Source organism: Telmatherina bonti, assembly GCF_933228915.1.
Source record: "Telmatherina bonti genome assembly, chromosome: 11".
In the NCBI taxonomy this organism is placed as follows: Eukaryota; Metazoa; Chordata; class Actinopteri; order Atheriniformes; family Telmatherinidae; genus Telmatherina; species Telmatherina bonti.
The window spans coordinates 15,044,625-15,060,063 of record NC_136629.1 but is presented as its reverse complement, the minus strand read 5'-3'; the positions used below and the strand labels follow the sequence as shown (position 1 = coordinate 15,060,063).

General features: G+C 38.8%; 1 protein-coding gene across 1 annotated transcript in view; it reads left to right on the top strand.

Annotated features, from left to right (window-relative positions):
- The window catches only part of LOC306762113 (stromal membrane-associated protein 1-like), a gene marked incomplete at both ends in the record, with an annotated part of 151,310 nt that overhangs the window by 78,517 nt on the left and 57,354 nt on the right, over positions 1-15,439 (top strand). The window contains one exon of the mRNA XM_079248511.1: positions 15,272-15,335. Within this exon, the coding sequence (XP_079104637.1) occupies positions 15,272-15,335 (64 nt within the window). The remainder of the gene's footprint in view (positions 1-15,271; positions 15,336-15,439) is intronic.

Below are 15,439 nucleotides of genomic sequence, written 5' to 3'. Positions count from 1 at the left end.
GGAGCTGAGCTGATGCACTTAATGTGACAGAAAACTGGACGTATGGAAATCCACTGTTTCTTCTACTGTGTGATCTAGACGGCGGTTTTTCAGCTCGGTCTGAGGTGATTTTGAGCTCTGTTTACAACATCACCTGGCTTCAGCTGAACTTCCTCTCTTAAATAAGACCATGCTTTTATCAAATCCTCTCTGAGTGTCTTTAAAGTTGCTCTGCTCAGACCTCAAACTTGTTCCATCCTCCACGAGAAGCAAGAACTTTTTTCTTGCTCTCGAGGCCCCGAGAAGAACATGACGTCATTTTCTTCTCATGGCTGTTTTTGAAGACACTTCTCGACACATCGGGCTCGCAGAACCTATTTCCTGCGGGGCTCCGAGAAGTATTGTGTGATTGGTCGGACATCTGAGGTGGGCGTCGTTAACATGGAAGAGCATAAAGTGGGAAGTTGCCGTTTCTGGGTTTTTGCCGTTGCAGGTAAAAGCGATTGTTTTGATAAAACAGCTGATCGAGGTGGTGAGAAAGTAAGAATGTTTTTACATGTGGCATTAAAACACACGGACCCAGCGGCGTGCACAACCCGCCTTTCCACGTTTGAAGTTGCTCCTTAAATACAAAAGTAGAAAAGCACTCGGAGATGCAAACCTCCAGCAAGCACAATGTTGAAGAATCCTTTAAAAAGTTCCTGGATCAAAATGGATCACCACCAAAATTTAATCAGTTCTTCATCTTCACATTTCCAACAACTCGTGAAAATTTCATGAAAATCCGTCCATAACTTTTTGAGTTATCTTGAACACAAACAAACAGATAGATGGCGGTAAAAAACATAACCTCCTTGGCGGAGGTAACAACCGGGTTCATTGCATATTGCATATAAAAGCAAACATTGCCCACGCAGTGAGTATGAATGGGCTTGATGAAAAAGAATTTTTTCTTTTTCTTGCAGCCTCAAGCACAAGAACTCAGTTCTTGGTTCTCGTGGAGTGTGTAACAAGCGTCATGTCCTTGTCATTGCTTGCATGAATGGTAGCGATACTGTTCCCAACTGGCACATCTAGCATGACGCTATCCTCATGGCTGCCATCGTCCCTTCATAATTCCTCCTCTACAATCCGTCTTGTAATTATCCAGTTTTGTGGGTAGCTGAAACTTCAGCTTCTGTTTTGCTAGCTTTACACACATAAATAGTTACGTCTTTGTTAATTGTTAAAGATTGCTGTCGTAGTTAGGAAATAGATCCACAGGCTCACGTCTGAATTTTAACTCTGGTTTCAGGCAACAGTAAACATGGTGATGGTGGAGGAGATTATGATAATGTACCTTCTCGGAGACAGACATAAATAGGCAGGGCGGTAGACTGTGTTGGCCTGTGTGGACATTAAATAAATCACAGCCTCTTCATCTTTGTTCCTTTCATCGTAAGCTCTGTAAAAGGAAAGAGGTTAAGGGTTTTCCATTTCCTTTTTTTCCTGGGAAACTACCAGAAGTCATTTTAGTTTTGCTTCTCAGCATTTCAGCCTCATTCACGTGGATGGACAAGTCGGACATTAAGTGCTGAAATCGTTTGTAAAGGAATTATTAGTTATATGCATAGACTATCACATGCCTGCAGACATGCTGTAATTACATTACCTTTTCACTTGGTTTGCTGTCACACTAGCATCCAAAATGAACACCTACAGAGGGCCAAATGTTGGCAGAGTTTGGGTTTGATGGATGAATAAATTGGGGTCAGTGACCAGATGGCCACTGAATAATTACAGTGCTGTTTTTTATCTGCGTACCAGCTGAGATTAATGCAAACGTCCCTGTCCACCTTACCTACAGCGACAGCGCTGAATCAAATAAGAGCAGCTTATATAAATCCCAGTTCCAAAAATAATGGGACTTTTTTTGATAAAATGTAATTAAAATCAGAACAGAATAATTAGCTAATTAAAGAAACTATATTTTATTTAATAAAGCGCATAAAAAATATAACTTTATTTAAACTTTGCCATAGTCTATCCTAAATGAGCTGCATCCCAGAAAAGACGGTGATGTTTCAGGATTTTATTTGCCATGTACAGCTTATTTTATGGATGACAAAACTGGGCAGCCAACCGTGTTCACAGGCATTGATTTCTGAGACGTGATGAGGTTTCCATGACAGACTCATGACATTTAATCCAGGGCTGCCTGAGAGGTCTGAAGATTACATTCAGAACTGATTGTAGTTCATGTGTGCAGATTCCCTTATTTATTGATGATGTTATGTTCAGATTGCTGCCAAATTATCGACATTTTTTGGCAGATTGCTGAAGTCTTGTCCTAACATGTTCCTGGTTATCTTTATACCACTTATTTTTCTGGCCTTGGATGCTCCTGTTCAGACTTTTTTTGGCAACATATTACTGCTTCTAAATTTGAAATGAGCTGATACTGCTCACAAAATGCTAAAATGAGACACATTTAAGAAGTTTTCTGTTTTCCATTCTGAATTAAATATTAGTTATAGCGACTCACTAATCATTGCACGTTTTTATGTACATTTAAACAACTTCCAAGCTTGATATTGGGATTGGACAACTTGGTATTTCTTTTTGTATGATAGCTGTCATTGTTATGACAGGTGACACCAAAGATTTGTTTTCATACAATCGACTCTTTGTTTTTATGAAAAGAAATTGATAATTGATAAATATATATGTAAATACACTCATAGTCTACTTTATCAAGTCCACCTACTTGGTACCATGTTGGAGTTATTTTTCCTTCAGAACAAAGGCCGGATTATCCAATGGACATTATGGGCACTGGCCCAGGGGCCCACCCCCACGTGGGGCCCATGGGGGCAAACACCAGCAGTTTGGACATGAAACAAAATGTACATAAAAGCCAGATAGTTACACCACAGTGTCTAGTGTGTTGCTACTGGTACCATTGGCTGTGAGATGTTAGAAACATTGTTTCACAGTGTATCATTCACAGTTTGGGTGGGGAAGGGGTCCCCTGAAACACTCTGGGCCCAGCGGCCTGTGCGCTTTTGATCCGGCCCTGTCCAGAACTCCCTTAATTTTTGGTTTTTTAGATTTAATTTTGAAACATTCCTGAAAGATTGTGCTTTATATTGACATGAAGCATCACCCAGTGTTGCACATCATGATGAGAATCTCCCGTTCCACCCAAAGCTGCTCTGTTGGACTGGGATGTGGTGACTGTGGAGGCTATTGGAGTACAGTAAACTCATCATCATGTTGGAGAAAGCAGCTGGAGATGATGTGAGCTGCATCATCCTGCTGAAAGTTTCCATCAGAATTTGCTACACTGTGGCCATTAAGGGATGAACATGGTTGGCAAAACAAAGACAGACTGTGGTGTTCAAACCATACCATGTTGGTAGTAAGGGACCTAAAGTGTTAAAAAAAAAACAACTCCCACATTGTTACACCACCAGCAGCCTGAACTAATGACATAAGGCAGGATGGATCCATGTTTTCATGTTGTTCAATGCATTTCTGATACCAACAACTGACCTGACATCAAGACGTTTTGGTCCAGACAACTGCTGCTTACTGCATCTTTTCTCTTTTTCAGACTATTCTTTGTCACACCTAGAGATGGTTTTGTGGGAAAATCCCAGTAGCTCAGTAGTACTCAGCCATCCCACATTCAAAATCTCTTAAATCCCCTTTCTACCTCATTTTGATGCCCAGTTTGAACTTCAGCAAGTCATTTTGACCAGGTCTACAAGACTAAATGTACTGAATAGCTGCCATGTGATTGGCTGGTTTGATATTTGTGTTAACAACAAATTGAATAGATTTACTTGATAAACCAGACAGTGGACAAACTGCATTGGCATAGTGTGTGAAGATACTCAGAAAACACAGAAGATTTTTTTTCTTTTCATGTCAGACAGCTTCACTGTTTCATGCTAGCACCAGGAAGCTAGTGGATGCCTTGCCTCCACAATTCCATCAGCGTTCCTGAACTCCATGAGATCATTTCTGTCTGCATGTGCAACAAATCCAGTCAGTTAAATTAGCTCGTTTGTGTGTGTGTGTGTGTGTGTGTGTGTGTGTTCCTGGATCTAACCAACAAATTCTGACCTGACGCTGCCTGTCACTTTCTCCAAACCTCGGCCTAATAAGATTCTTGCAGCTCGGAAAGCTCTCCTGCTTTGTGACAAATAAGATTCACCTCTGAAGATACCTGAAGATTCACTGTTTAAATTAAAGCGTGTGTGTGTTTGTTTACGTATGTGTGTGTGTGTGTGTGTTTGTCAGTGCTTTATTTGATTAGGTATTCTCACTCTGAGCAGCACCGTCACGCATCAGCCATCAGGCCATGGCGTGACCTTCCTCAAACACGCAAGTGTGCACATTTGTGTGTGTGTGTGTGTGTGTCTGTGTGTCCCATTGGATGCATATCTGTCAGTTCTGTGTTTGTACTAGTTTGTGTTTAGTGTGTTTTATATATTAATATGCATGTGCCTTATTTACCTGTGTTAGTGTGTGTGTTTGTGTGTGTGCTTGTCTGTACGTACTTTCAATCTGGTGTGAGTGAGTCTGTGTGTGTGTGTGTGTGTGTGTGTGTGTGTGTGTGTGTGTGTGTGTGTGTGTGTGCGCAGTGAGGCCTCCGTGACTGTCAGATAAATGTAACTGGGTGGAAGAGATGCTTGCGTGTGGCAGCTTAAGATCTTCCTTCTGTGACAAAACCTTTTAGTTTGTGTGTGTGTGTGTGTGTGTGTGTGTGTGTGTGTGTGTGTGTGTGTGTGTGTGTGTGTGCACGCGTGTGAGCCACCAGCTGAGTGACAGATCATGTTGAACGGTGCAGAACTGCAGCAGTGCTGAACTTACTGCAAACACTCACACTCGTACGGACTTTGTTGTGTGTTTCCGCTCAGAGATGGAGGACGGCCTCTCTCTACCTCTAATGCATTTTAACACACTTCTCCTTGCTCATGCATGCAGGGGTCCAGCCCCCTGCTTTCCTACTCTCAGTCCATCCTTTTTCATCCTCTCTTTTGTTCTTCATCATAAGTCAGACCAGCCTTCTTCTCTGTTCCTTTATTTTCTGTCATCAATCTTTTTTCTTTGTTTTTCCTCCCTTCAAATCCAACACTCACCTTTTCCTAATGACTCCTCGTCTTTCCTCCCCCACCGATTGACCTCCTTCTTCTTCCTCCTCTTCCATTAAATACTCTAGCTCCTCTACTGCAGCTGTCTGTCTTCTGCATCACTTGTACATCCAGTATGCACCACTTTTATTAGCCTATTGATCTGATTAAATGTCCAGTCAGAATAAAAATGTGTGGTGTAAACAGTGTAAAAATGACAGCTGATCTGATTGGCCTTGATCAGAAAGGATGTTTATTTAATTGAGATGAGGGGTTTAAGCTGTTTATGATCAGATCAGCAGAGAAGAAAAACTCCTAAAAATGACATGCTCGAACCATGTGGGGGTTATGTGACGTAATGCGTTTCAGGGAAGACTCGGAAAAGGGCAGCAGCAAAATGAAATAGGATACATCATTTTTGTTAGTAACTGAAAAAGTTGAGCATTTTTGTGCATTTCTATGATTAAAAGGGTCAAAATTTAAAAGAAAAGAAAACCCTTCTTCCAAACTAGTACGGATTGTGCATGTTGGAAGGGTTATGAAAATATTGATCTCAGTGTCTTTAAACTATAAGATTCAACCTAGTTAGGAAACATTTCTTTAATGCTATAAACATGATTGTACAAGTTTTGTCATGTCCCCCAAAGGCAGAGAGGTTTTTTGCAACAACTAACCCAGGAAACCAGTAGATTACATGATATGTTTTGTGATTTGTAGTGAACCAATTATAACGACTTCAGTTTTGCTTAAATCAAACTGGGGAAAAAAAAATAATCATATCTGTATGTGTATATATATATATATATATATGTATATATATATATATGTATATATATATGTATATATATATGTATATATATATATGTATATATATATATATATATATATATATATATATATATATGTATATATATATATATATGTATATATATATATATATATATATATATATATATATATATATATATGTATATATATATATATATACATATATATATATATATATGTATATATATATATATATATATATATATATATATGTATATATATATATATATATATATATATGTATATATATATATATATATATATATATATATATGTATATATATGTATATATATATATATATATATGTACACAAATACACAAATGAGTCCAGTTGTGTATCATCAGCATAGAAGTGATAAGAAACACCATAATTTTAAAAAAATATCAAGATGTAGCATGCAAAAACAAAAGTGGTCTTGAATCTGAACCCTGCAGTACACCATGCTTATTCATAAAAAGCTTTTCCCATGTCAACAAACCCAACTTAAATCAATGGGCTATTAGTGTGCGTGTGCAGAGCATGAAAACAATATGGTTGTTAGATTATTTTAATCTGCTAAAGACAACAAAATACGTTGTTCGCGGTTTCTGTATATGGAAAGGTGATTTGGACAGATTTGTGCATTCCAAGTGTGCACCCCAAACACGCCCCGATGCATGCAACTGGCCAAATTGGCCGCCTATATCTGTAGTCCCAGAACTCAATATTTTGTGCATGAAAGATGAGCCAAAATGTAACGGACCATTGACAGTATGGGGCTCTCTGCTATAACAATGGCTGGCAGCCAGTGAGCTAAGTGTGTTGCAGAAGGGAAACATCTATAACCTGCAGTATGGCAAGCAGTCCTCTGTTAAAGTGAAGTTTTTTCAGAATATGTTCACATGTTGTACTATGATCTTGTCAGGATTAGGAGATACAGTTGATTCCAAAGGGATGTTCATAATCATCCTAAGGGGGGTTGTTTTAAGGCAAGTCTGAACCATTTATTGATTAATGCTATTTGCCTTTTAGATCCAACTTTGTTGTTGCAGAAATATATGTATTTCATTATAGATGTGAAACCAGAAGCCTAAAAGTAGACACAAGGTTCAATGGGTTACGATATGAAAGTCAGGTCTGACAAACATTGCTCAAAGTCCCCCAAATTGGAAATCCTACTTTGTTTTGTTTTTTTTTTGTTTGTTTTTGTTTTTCATGCAAATTTTCTATTTTGAATTTAATGCAGTTTTAGTATAAATGCCCAAGTGCCCTTGAACCTGCCTTTAACCTTAAATATACAAGAAACTAGACCTTACATATCAACATTGATGAAATGTTTTTTGTTTTTTTTTTGCTTTTAGGTTTAAAATAGCCAGTCAACAATTTTTGTTTTGTGGTTTAATCTGTCAAGGTAGCTGCTGTCTGTCCATTCACACAGTAAATACATACTGTGTGAATGGTATTGATGAGCTTAATCTGTGTCCAAATCTACATTTATGATAACTTGAAGTTGTAGCATTAATTTCATAAGTGACATTTTTTGGAGGCGACTCGCTCAACCCCGATGACCTAAACAATGAAGACTTGGTTGACAAGTTGCAGTTGTATTATGTTTTTTGGGGGTGATATGAACAAAGCTTGTCAGATATTTTGTGAGGATCTTAGGCATTTATGTGAACTTGCTTAAAAAATGCCAGAGAAATATTAGACTGTTTACAGAATTTGGTTTTAAAACTGGAGGTATAACTATATGTCCCAACGCGCCTTCTGCTCCTGATACTGCTTCTCACCTGCACCATGTGCAGCTTTCTGTCTTAACCCTCAGTCATCCTTATGTTTATTCTCTTTCATTCCCCAATATGTTCTCTATTTCCTGGACTTTAGCCATGTTCTTCTACTTTAATCCTTCTTTTCCAAAGTTTTCATTCACTATTTGTTTTTCTCTCTCTTCACCTTTTACTGGGCACGTTCCATCATATTGCTCTGCCTTTTCAACGATCATAAGACATTTTTTATCGCACATGTAAAGAGCAGTAGAGAGCGAAGTCGTGTAGTGAGCACAGCATTAACCCTTCCAACTCAAGTAGATCACTGCTGTCCCCAGGCACAATGCTTATATGATCTCTTGGAAACAAGAGGGTGTAACAATGTGGGGTGAATGGTGATGAATAGCTTACTTATTTATGATCAACAGAAGTTTTACAGGCATTTATATCCCTTCCAGAAGCGGGATTGACAGTGATGTCCAATCAGCAGCCACCAAAGATCAATACAACACACGCGCAGAAAGTTCAATGTCTGTCTGAAAGAACAAAAAAAATGGTTCCCTATGCGTGGAATAAAACCAACAAGGTACTTTTGATGCACTTTGGAGCCAAAAACCAGCTGAGTTGGTTTGGGGCGGTGGCAAGTAAATAGTTGTATATTTAACTGTAAACAGCAAATAGCAGCTGTAGAAAAGAGTGTAAAAAAAAAAAGAGTGTAAAAAATGTAAATAGTTTCTTTTGTGTGCTTGTACTTTATTAGTGTACTTATTATTATTATTATTTATTACTTATTATTATTAGTGTACTTTATTATTTGTTTCTCTTGACAGCTAAGACTTGAGAGACTGATCTGCAGATGCAAAGAACGTTGATCGCTGTTGCTCTGTGTGTTATTTCTACAAAGTACCATTAGTACTAAATTCTGATTTGTTGTTTTGGTTGGACAACTGAGGCTGTCCTGAAGACATTGTTGACTGGGATTGAAAGGGTTTGCCTTCTATAGTTTTCATAAAAAACTAAAACAAAAACCATGGAGTCTAGTGAGCTCTGTGCAGATGTCTGTGATAAAACTGTGATGTGGTCTATATTAGTGCTTAGCTTTAAAATCACTTCTAAAGTTCTACATGGTATATTATATTCTACCAAAGGTTTTCCATTCGACCAGTTTTAATACATCTGCCACGAGATGGTGGAGGTGAGGACCGAGATGCAGTCAGGAGGCAGGTAGGATGCAGGTCATGGTAATTCACTGGATGCGAAGGACAAGTGGTACACTGAGGACAGCTAAAGAACAGGGAACTCTACAACAACTAACTGGGTAAACTAACACAAGGGAGACTAACACAGGAAGGACAGCTGCTATTAACTGGCAGAGGAAATGTAAAACCAAGAGGTATATGCACACGCAGAACACAAGACACAAGCTCCCATTACACAGGGAATTGTGCAAAAACTAAATATTGTTACCAAATGGGAACACCTATGTTTTTTTTAAAAAAAGTCTGAAATTCAGACGTTTCGATATGGAAACAAATCGCAAAAGTGTAATGTAAACACTTTTTTCGCATTTACTTGTCCTCGGATGCGACGTGGGGGTCATGAAAAGTTAATTTCAGGTTACAGTGTTTGGTGCGGAACCAAAAACAAGCAAATTTCAGAATTTTAGAAAAGAAAATGATGGAAAAAAGCTTTGAAAAGCTGTAGCGAATTATCTACAGCAAGTAGAAAACCTCCAAACAACACTTCGTGGCTACTTTGCTTAAACCGCAATTTTCATAAAATCTCGCAAAAGTGACGAGATTTTACAAGACTTGAGGCTAATGCGCTAAACACTGTCAAAATGAAACACCCGCAAACACAATTGTTTGTTGAAACTTACAAAAAATGCTTTTATTTAGTAAACAAATTTAAAGGAAACGCAGCTACAGAGACTACAAGATGTACAACCCCCCAAACACCAAAACTGACAATATCTGCATGAACAAACTATATCAGAGAGGTCATCTGTGGAAATAAGGAAAATCTGCCAGAAAGAGACTTTTCATCATTTCTCTATAACCCTTGCAGATGGTAAAACAGCTAAGCCAGAAACAACTCTACTGAGTTTGCCAATATGTGTTTAAAAGAATATTGACTTTGGAAAATATTCTTTTATTCAGCGAGACTCAAATTTAATGCACTAAATCTATGAGTAATATTTCCAGCAAATAACAAAGACCCTTAATTCCTACAGTGAACTAAAACATGGCAGAGCCATTACTGTGCTGGAACAATGGTGAGACTTTAGCAGCCATCTGAATTCAATACGATGCCAGATCCTGACTGCCTGTGAGAGGGAGGCAGTATTAACAAAGCTAAAGATACTAGTGCGGGGTATTAAATCAAGAAAATCCTCACAAGTTTTGTATCTCAGTCCCTCATTATGGGGTTGCTGCCAATAATATGGGACCAACAATTAAAAACCAATTAACCAAAGTAAGTGTAACTCTGGCAGCACTGGAAAATGAGATGTGTAATTTTCGTGATTATATTCCAACTGGGTCTACTGGGGAAAATGGGGTAGCAACATAAAGACCTGAACTAACTGCGTAAAGTTAATTTGTAAATGAATGGAAAACACAAAAAGAATGCAAGAAGACAAAACTCAAGTTAACCAATTATCTTTGGACTGACTTGATAAACAAAAACCTGAACACACAGTGTAATACGAGCCACCCATGAAAAGCCAGCAGCTTTGACGCAGCTGACTGCAATAACCTTATCAAATACATAAAGACTTTTTATATGTACAAGTACTACCATTCACCAAGTTCCAAGAGAACCAGATCACAATAGTAACATCAAGAAAAGAAAGTCAGATGGCAAATTCTTCTACTCTGTCACATCTACCCTGCATTGACGCAAGTAGCATAGAGGAGGGAGCACTTGAACCAGGTGGAAAGAGGACACACAATCACCCATTTGGAGCAATGCAGAACAATCTAATTAACTAAACATGCATACATATTTAGGCCTGGAGGCCTTAACAGACTAGCTAAAAGAAACTACATGTCATTTCACTCACTGTGGACTCACATGTTACACCAAACATTTCCTGCTGGTCTAAGAGACTAATTACAACTTAAAACCAACCCATTTGATGTCTCACACACCTTAGAAGAGGAATATTATATTATAATGTAGAGTAACTATGAGCTCGTTTTGATATTACCATATTTAGAATCATTCAAAATATTTTGACATAGAAACGTTGACAGGTTTTGAAGTAAAATTGTGCTGAAATATTTAGGCTTAGATTTATTTTAATGGAACAAAGTGAGTAACCCAGTGGGAGTTCCTTCATCAGGTTAATGCCTGCATTATTAATTTAGTGTCTAAATTATTTAGATCACTCATTTTAGAACATCTGAAGGTTTGACACACTTTTAAGATACTTGGATATTATATCTGTTACATGCATTTATTCATTGGTGATATCTACAAAAATCATCTGTGGTGTCAGACTGCACTCAGGGTGTTTCCTGACTTTTAACCCTGTATTTTACATGTCACCATTATAACTGCATTGTTTGCTCATTGGGCTGCCTGGTGGCATACTGGTTAGCACTGCAGCCTCACAGCAAGACGGTTGGTGGGAGGTTTGAACAGTGGAGTTTGCATGTTCTCCCCTTGTATACTTGGGTTCTCTCCTGTTACTCCGGCAACCTTATGTCCAAAGACACGCATGTTAGGTTAATTGATCACTCCCTAGGACTGATTGTGAGCATTAATGTTTGTCTCTGTGCTAACTTTGCGATAGACTGGCAACCTGTCCAGGGCGTGCCCTGCATGCCTGATGATTGCTCCAGCTTCCCCATGACCCTTAATTAGACTAAGCAGGATAGAAATTGAATGAATATTTGCCCAATCTTTTTTTGTTAACATTCTTATTAGCTGTAGTATTTTGCTTCTTTCTCCTCGTTGCTGTTTGACCTGTTGTTGTGCATGTGCTGGTTAGAGTCCAGACAAACTAAATGTCATGCTTTTGTTTGCATGTTCAATCTGCTGTTTTGCTTTTGAAATGTCAGTTTGAGCTGGTTACTTTCTGTAAGCTCCGTGTTAAGATAAATGTCAAATTCACAGCTTGCTGCGTATCATCTCACCACACACCATATGATGGCATCACTTTTTATTTTTATGTAACAAACATGTGATGGTTACCTGCAGGACTTCAGTCTAGTTTCATGCTCTTGTTGAGTGTTTATACCGTGTTGATTGCCTCACAAGTCCTTTGTCGTTTGTTTTCATGCTTGGTTTTCATGTAAGATTTTAATGCATAAACTTAACAAAAAGATAAAGAAATGCGTCTTTGGTAGATTATTTCCTTACCGTAACAATGCTTCTTGGCATTAGGTATTATAATGCTGGAAAACTTTTTACTTTGCTTTTAGATGGAGCCATATTTGTGCATTATTGGGAAGAGCAACACAGTTGAGTATGTGAGTTGTGTCCACAAAAAATTTACCAACTCCTCCCTGATAATGTCAAACAGCTTATTCTGCTACATGTATAATGTACATTATATAATGTGCTATATCCAAATGGTACTAGTGTCCACAACATGTGCACTGAAACTTGGACATATAGAGGTGTATTATTCTCAAAAAATGAGTCCAGATTCTTCCTATGATAGTTTTAGGGTCAAAGTGTGGAAAGCATTATTCTGATTGCTGCTGTTGTAGAAATTATTCTTAACAATGACACAATGAGAAATGAGGTAAAAGTTTCAAAGGACAAGTCTTTAACTCTGAACGGTAGAGGCAATCAGCAGACACATGCAGCTGTCTAAGACATTTTTCCCTGGTCAAATGGCATGCTTGACTTATATGCATACCACACTATTAACAGAAAACTGGAGTCTAGATGTCTGCCTTGGACTTATCTGTCCTCTGTACCTAACTGCCACACACACTGCACACAAGCAGGCTCCTGTGGGAAAGAGAGCAGAGCGGAGACACTCAGGAGGCATCATAGGACATCACGTTCTTAGGCAAACATAATAAGTCAAGCAGATATAATGAGGGAAATATAACTGAGTAAAGATGAGATCCTGCAACCATGGTGATCCCATATCTCTGAAGTGTGAAACTGAATTCAGCCTTCCAGGATGTCAACGCTGGCTCCTACTGAGTGGGTTTCAACAGAAATGACCTCCAGAGGATGGATGACCTGCCCACAGTTCTGACCTCAACCCCACTGAACACTCATGGGATCAGCTTGGCCAGCTACTTTTTGCCAAAGTGACCAACATAGCTGCATTGTCCGACATGCAGCAGATTCTGGTTGAAGAATGGGATGCCAGCAGTGTGTGACCACACTGTTACCAGGCTGGTGGGGCACAACCCACACACTATATCCAGCTCATCCCACAACTAAACAGGCTTTTGAATGGTAGAAGATATTATTATGTAATTATTGCAAGAAAGAAAAATATGATCAAACACAGATGTCCTTACTTACTGACAATAAAGAACATTAGCAACGACGCCTGAATGCCCGCATTAACAGACCTTATGCACCACACTAAAATAATTAGACCCAGTTAAGTTTTTTAAAGATGTTATTGTAGACCTTTGCAGCTACCAGTGGGTAGACACAGACTTCAGTGTGTAAACCATCACATGATTTTTTTTCATCACATGATGATGGTTTTGTTTGCTGTTTGCTTGGACAGACATCTGACTTTGACAGCAGTCTTCAAGGGGGCCTAGTTTACACTGCCTTCAATTCAAAGTGCCATCGCCATCAAGTCAAAGTACCTATTTACTCGTTTGAGGGGTTGGTTATTGATTGCTGGTCTTCCATCCAACTGCATCCCCCTTTTCTTCAAACAAGACAGGCAATCAGTCTGTCTCTTTCTGTCCGTCTGCTGCATCACCTGATCTCTTCTCAGACGTGTAATCACAAAGGATGACCATTCCACAATAAGAAAATCCGACCTGTGTGTCTTCTGAACATGCAGCAGTCTTCAAGCTTTACATCAGGGGTGACATTTAGATTCTCCTTTATTGTCTGCAGCAGCAGCTGTGTGGGATGTGGCACTGAAGGGGTATGTAATCTCAGTTGTGTGACACTGTGCACGCTCTCTGAAAATAGACAGTGAAATCAAACAGACAGGCGCACAATTGGCTGTTTTCTTGCTACCCTGTCCTTCGATTTTCTTCGGCCATATTCTTTTTATCATGTTTTGATATCATGCAACCATTGAGGGTTTTTTCTTTTAAACTATTTGGAAATGGCTGAAATGTACTTCATATTGATTTCATTGTGTTGAACGGTGATACCTTCTCCTCACTGATGACAGCAGAGGCCGTGTCATTGCACTGGAACATGCAAGAAAACTAAACAAACAAAACTGTCAACTTTCTTGATTAACAATATATAAAGCACCATCAGTTACATCAGAACATCAGAGAATGGGTCAGATGGTCAGTATGCATAATTGTAGAAACCTAAAATGGGCGATAAGATGAGAGGTGAAAGTAAAGTCTACAATGTGAATAGAATTGTACATACAAGATATTGGCAAGACTAAATCATTTCTTGTACCACTACAGAATATTTGTGATACTTATGAGTACCCCTTATATTAATGCTTCTGGACTGAATTTCCAATCCTTGAGATGATTTGACAATTGTCCGTTTTGTCTGTCCCTGATATGAACCTTTACCTCTTTACTTAATTTCTAATTTCTCCATAGCTTCCCATCCATGTTAGGTTGACTGTGTCTGCAGCACGTTAGCAACACCAGAGCATTTACCACTGACGACCTTCCTGCTGCGACTCATACTGCCATTGTTCAAGCTCTGCTGCAGTCGCAACACATCAATTCACAGCCAATGCATTGTTGATTAGGAGTGGACACGGTAATTGTTTTCATTGCCTCGGATTGGTGCGACATTGAATCTAATGTGGCCCATCGATCTTTTGTTGGAGTGGAAATTGGGTTTGTTAACAGCGTTGTAGATCCCTCATGGCCCGCATGTTAACCCCTTTGTACCTTCTCTACCCCCCCAACCGCATTTTTCTATCCAATCTCACTCCATTTCTATCCATCTTTATCCTTCCCTCTCCCCTTTCCCATTCCACCCTCCATCCGATTGACTCAGCCTTTCTCTTCCTTCTAGTATGACTTTTATATTCTGTTCTTATGAATTTCATGTGGATTGGAAAGACAGTGAATAATAAATAAACATACTATTGTCCCCAAAAGAATAAACAATAGCATCACAAAGGGTATGAGGTATGACTGAATGAGGAAGCTGACGTTCTGCCCTTTAAGCTGTGACATTTCTGCACCTTCAATGGATGATTTGATAGTTTTCTACAGTGTAGAAGAAGAAACATGCCGATCTCGTCTAATCTTTAATCTACTGGAGAAACATTGTTTTCTTTTAGTCATTTCAGTTATGTTTTCATGTATCTCTTGACAACTGGATACCCTATACTTGTAAGGTTTTGCTGGCCTGATTTGAAGGATTGCAACATGATTTTAAGATCACATGAGATGTAATGTGCTTACACCTTTCTCCTCTGATTTGTCTTTGTCTTCCTCAGCAGTCAGAGTGCAGAGCCAGCCCTAAGAAGAGCTCCGAGCCGGCTGTAGACCTGCTGGGGTTAGGTAAGTTAAATGGCAAACTAAAAAAACCTTCCAGCAGTCTAAAAGCTTCTCAGACTGTGTTTAAATGTCTGCTTAATGTGTCAGGTTTGTGAGTTAAACCGATC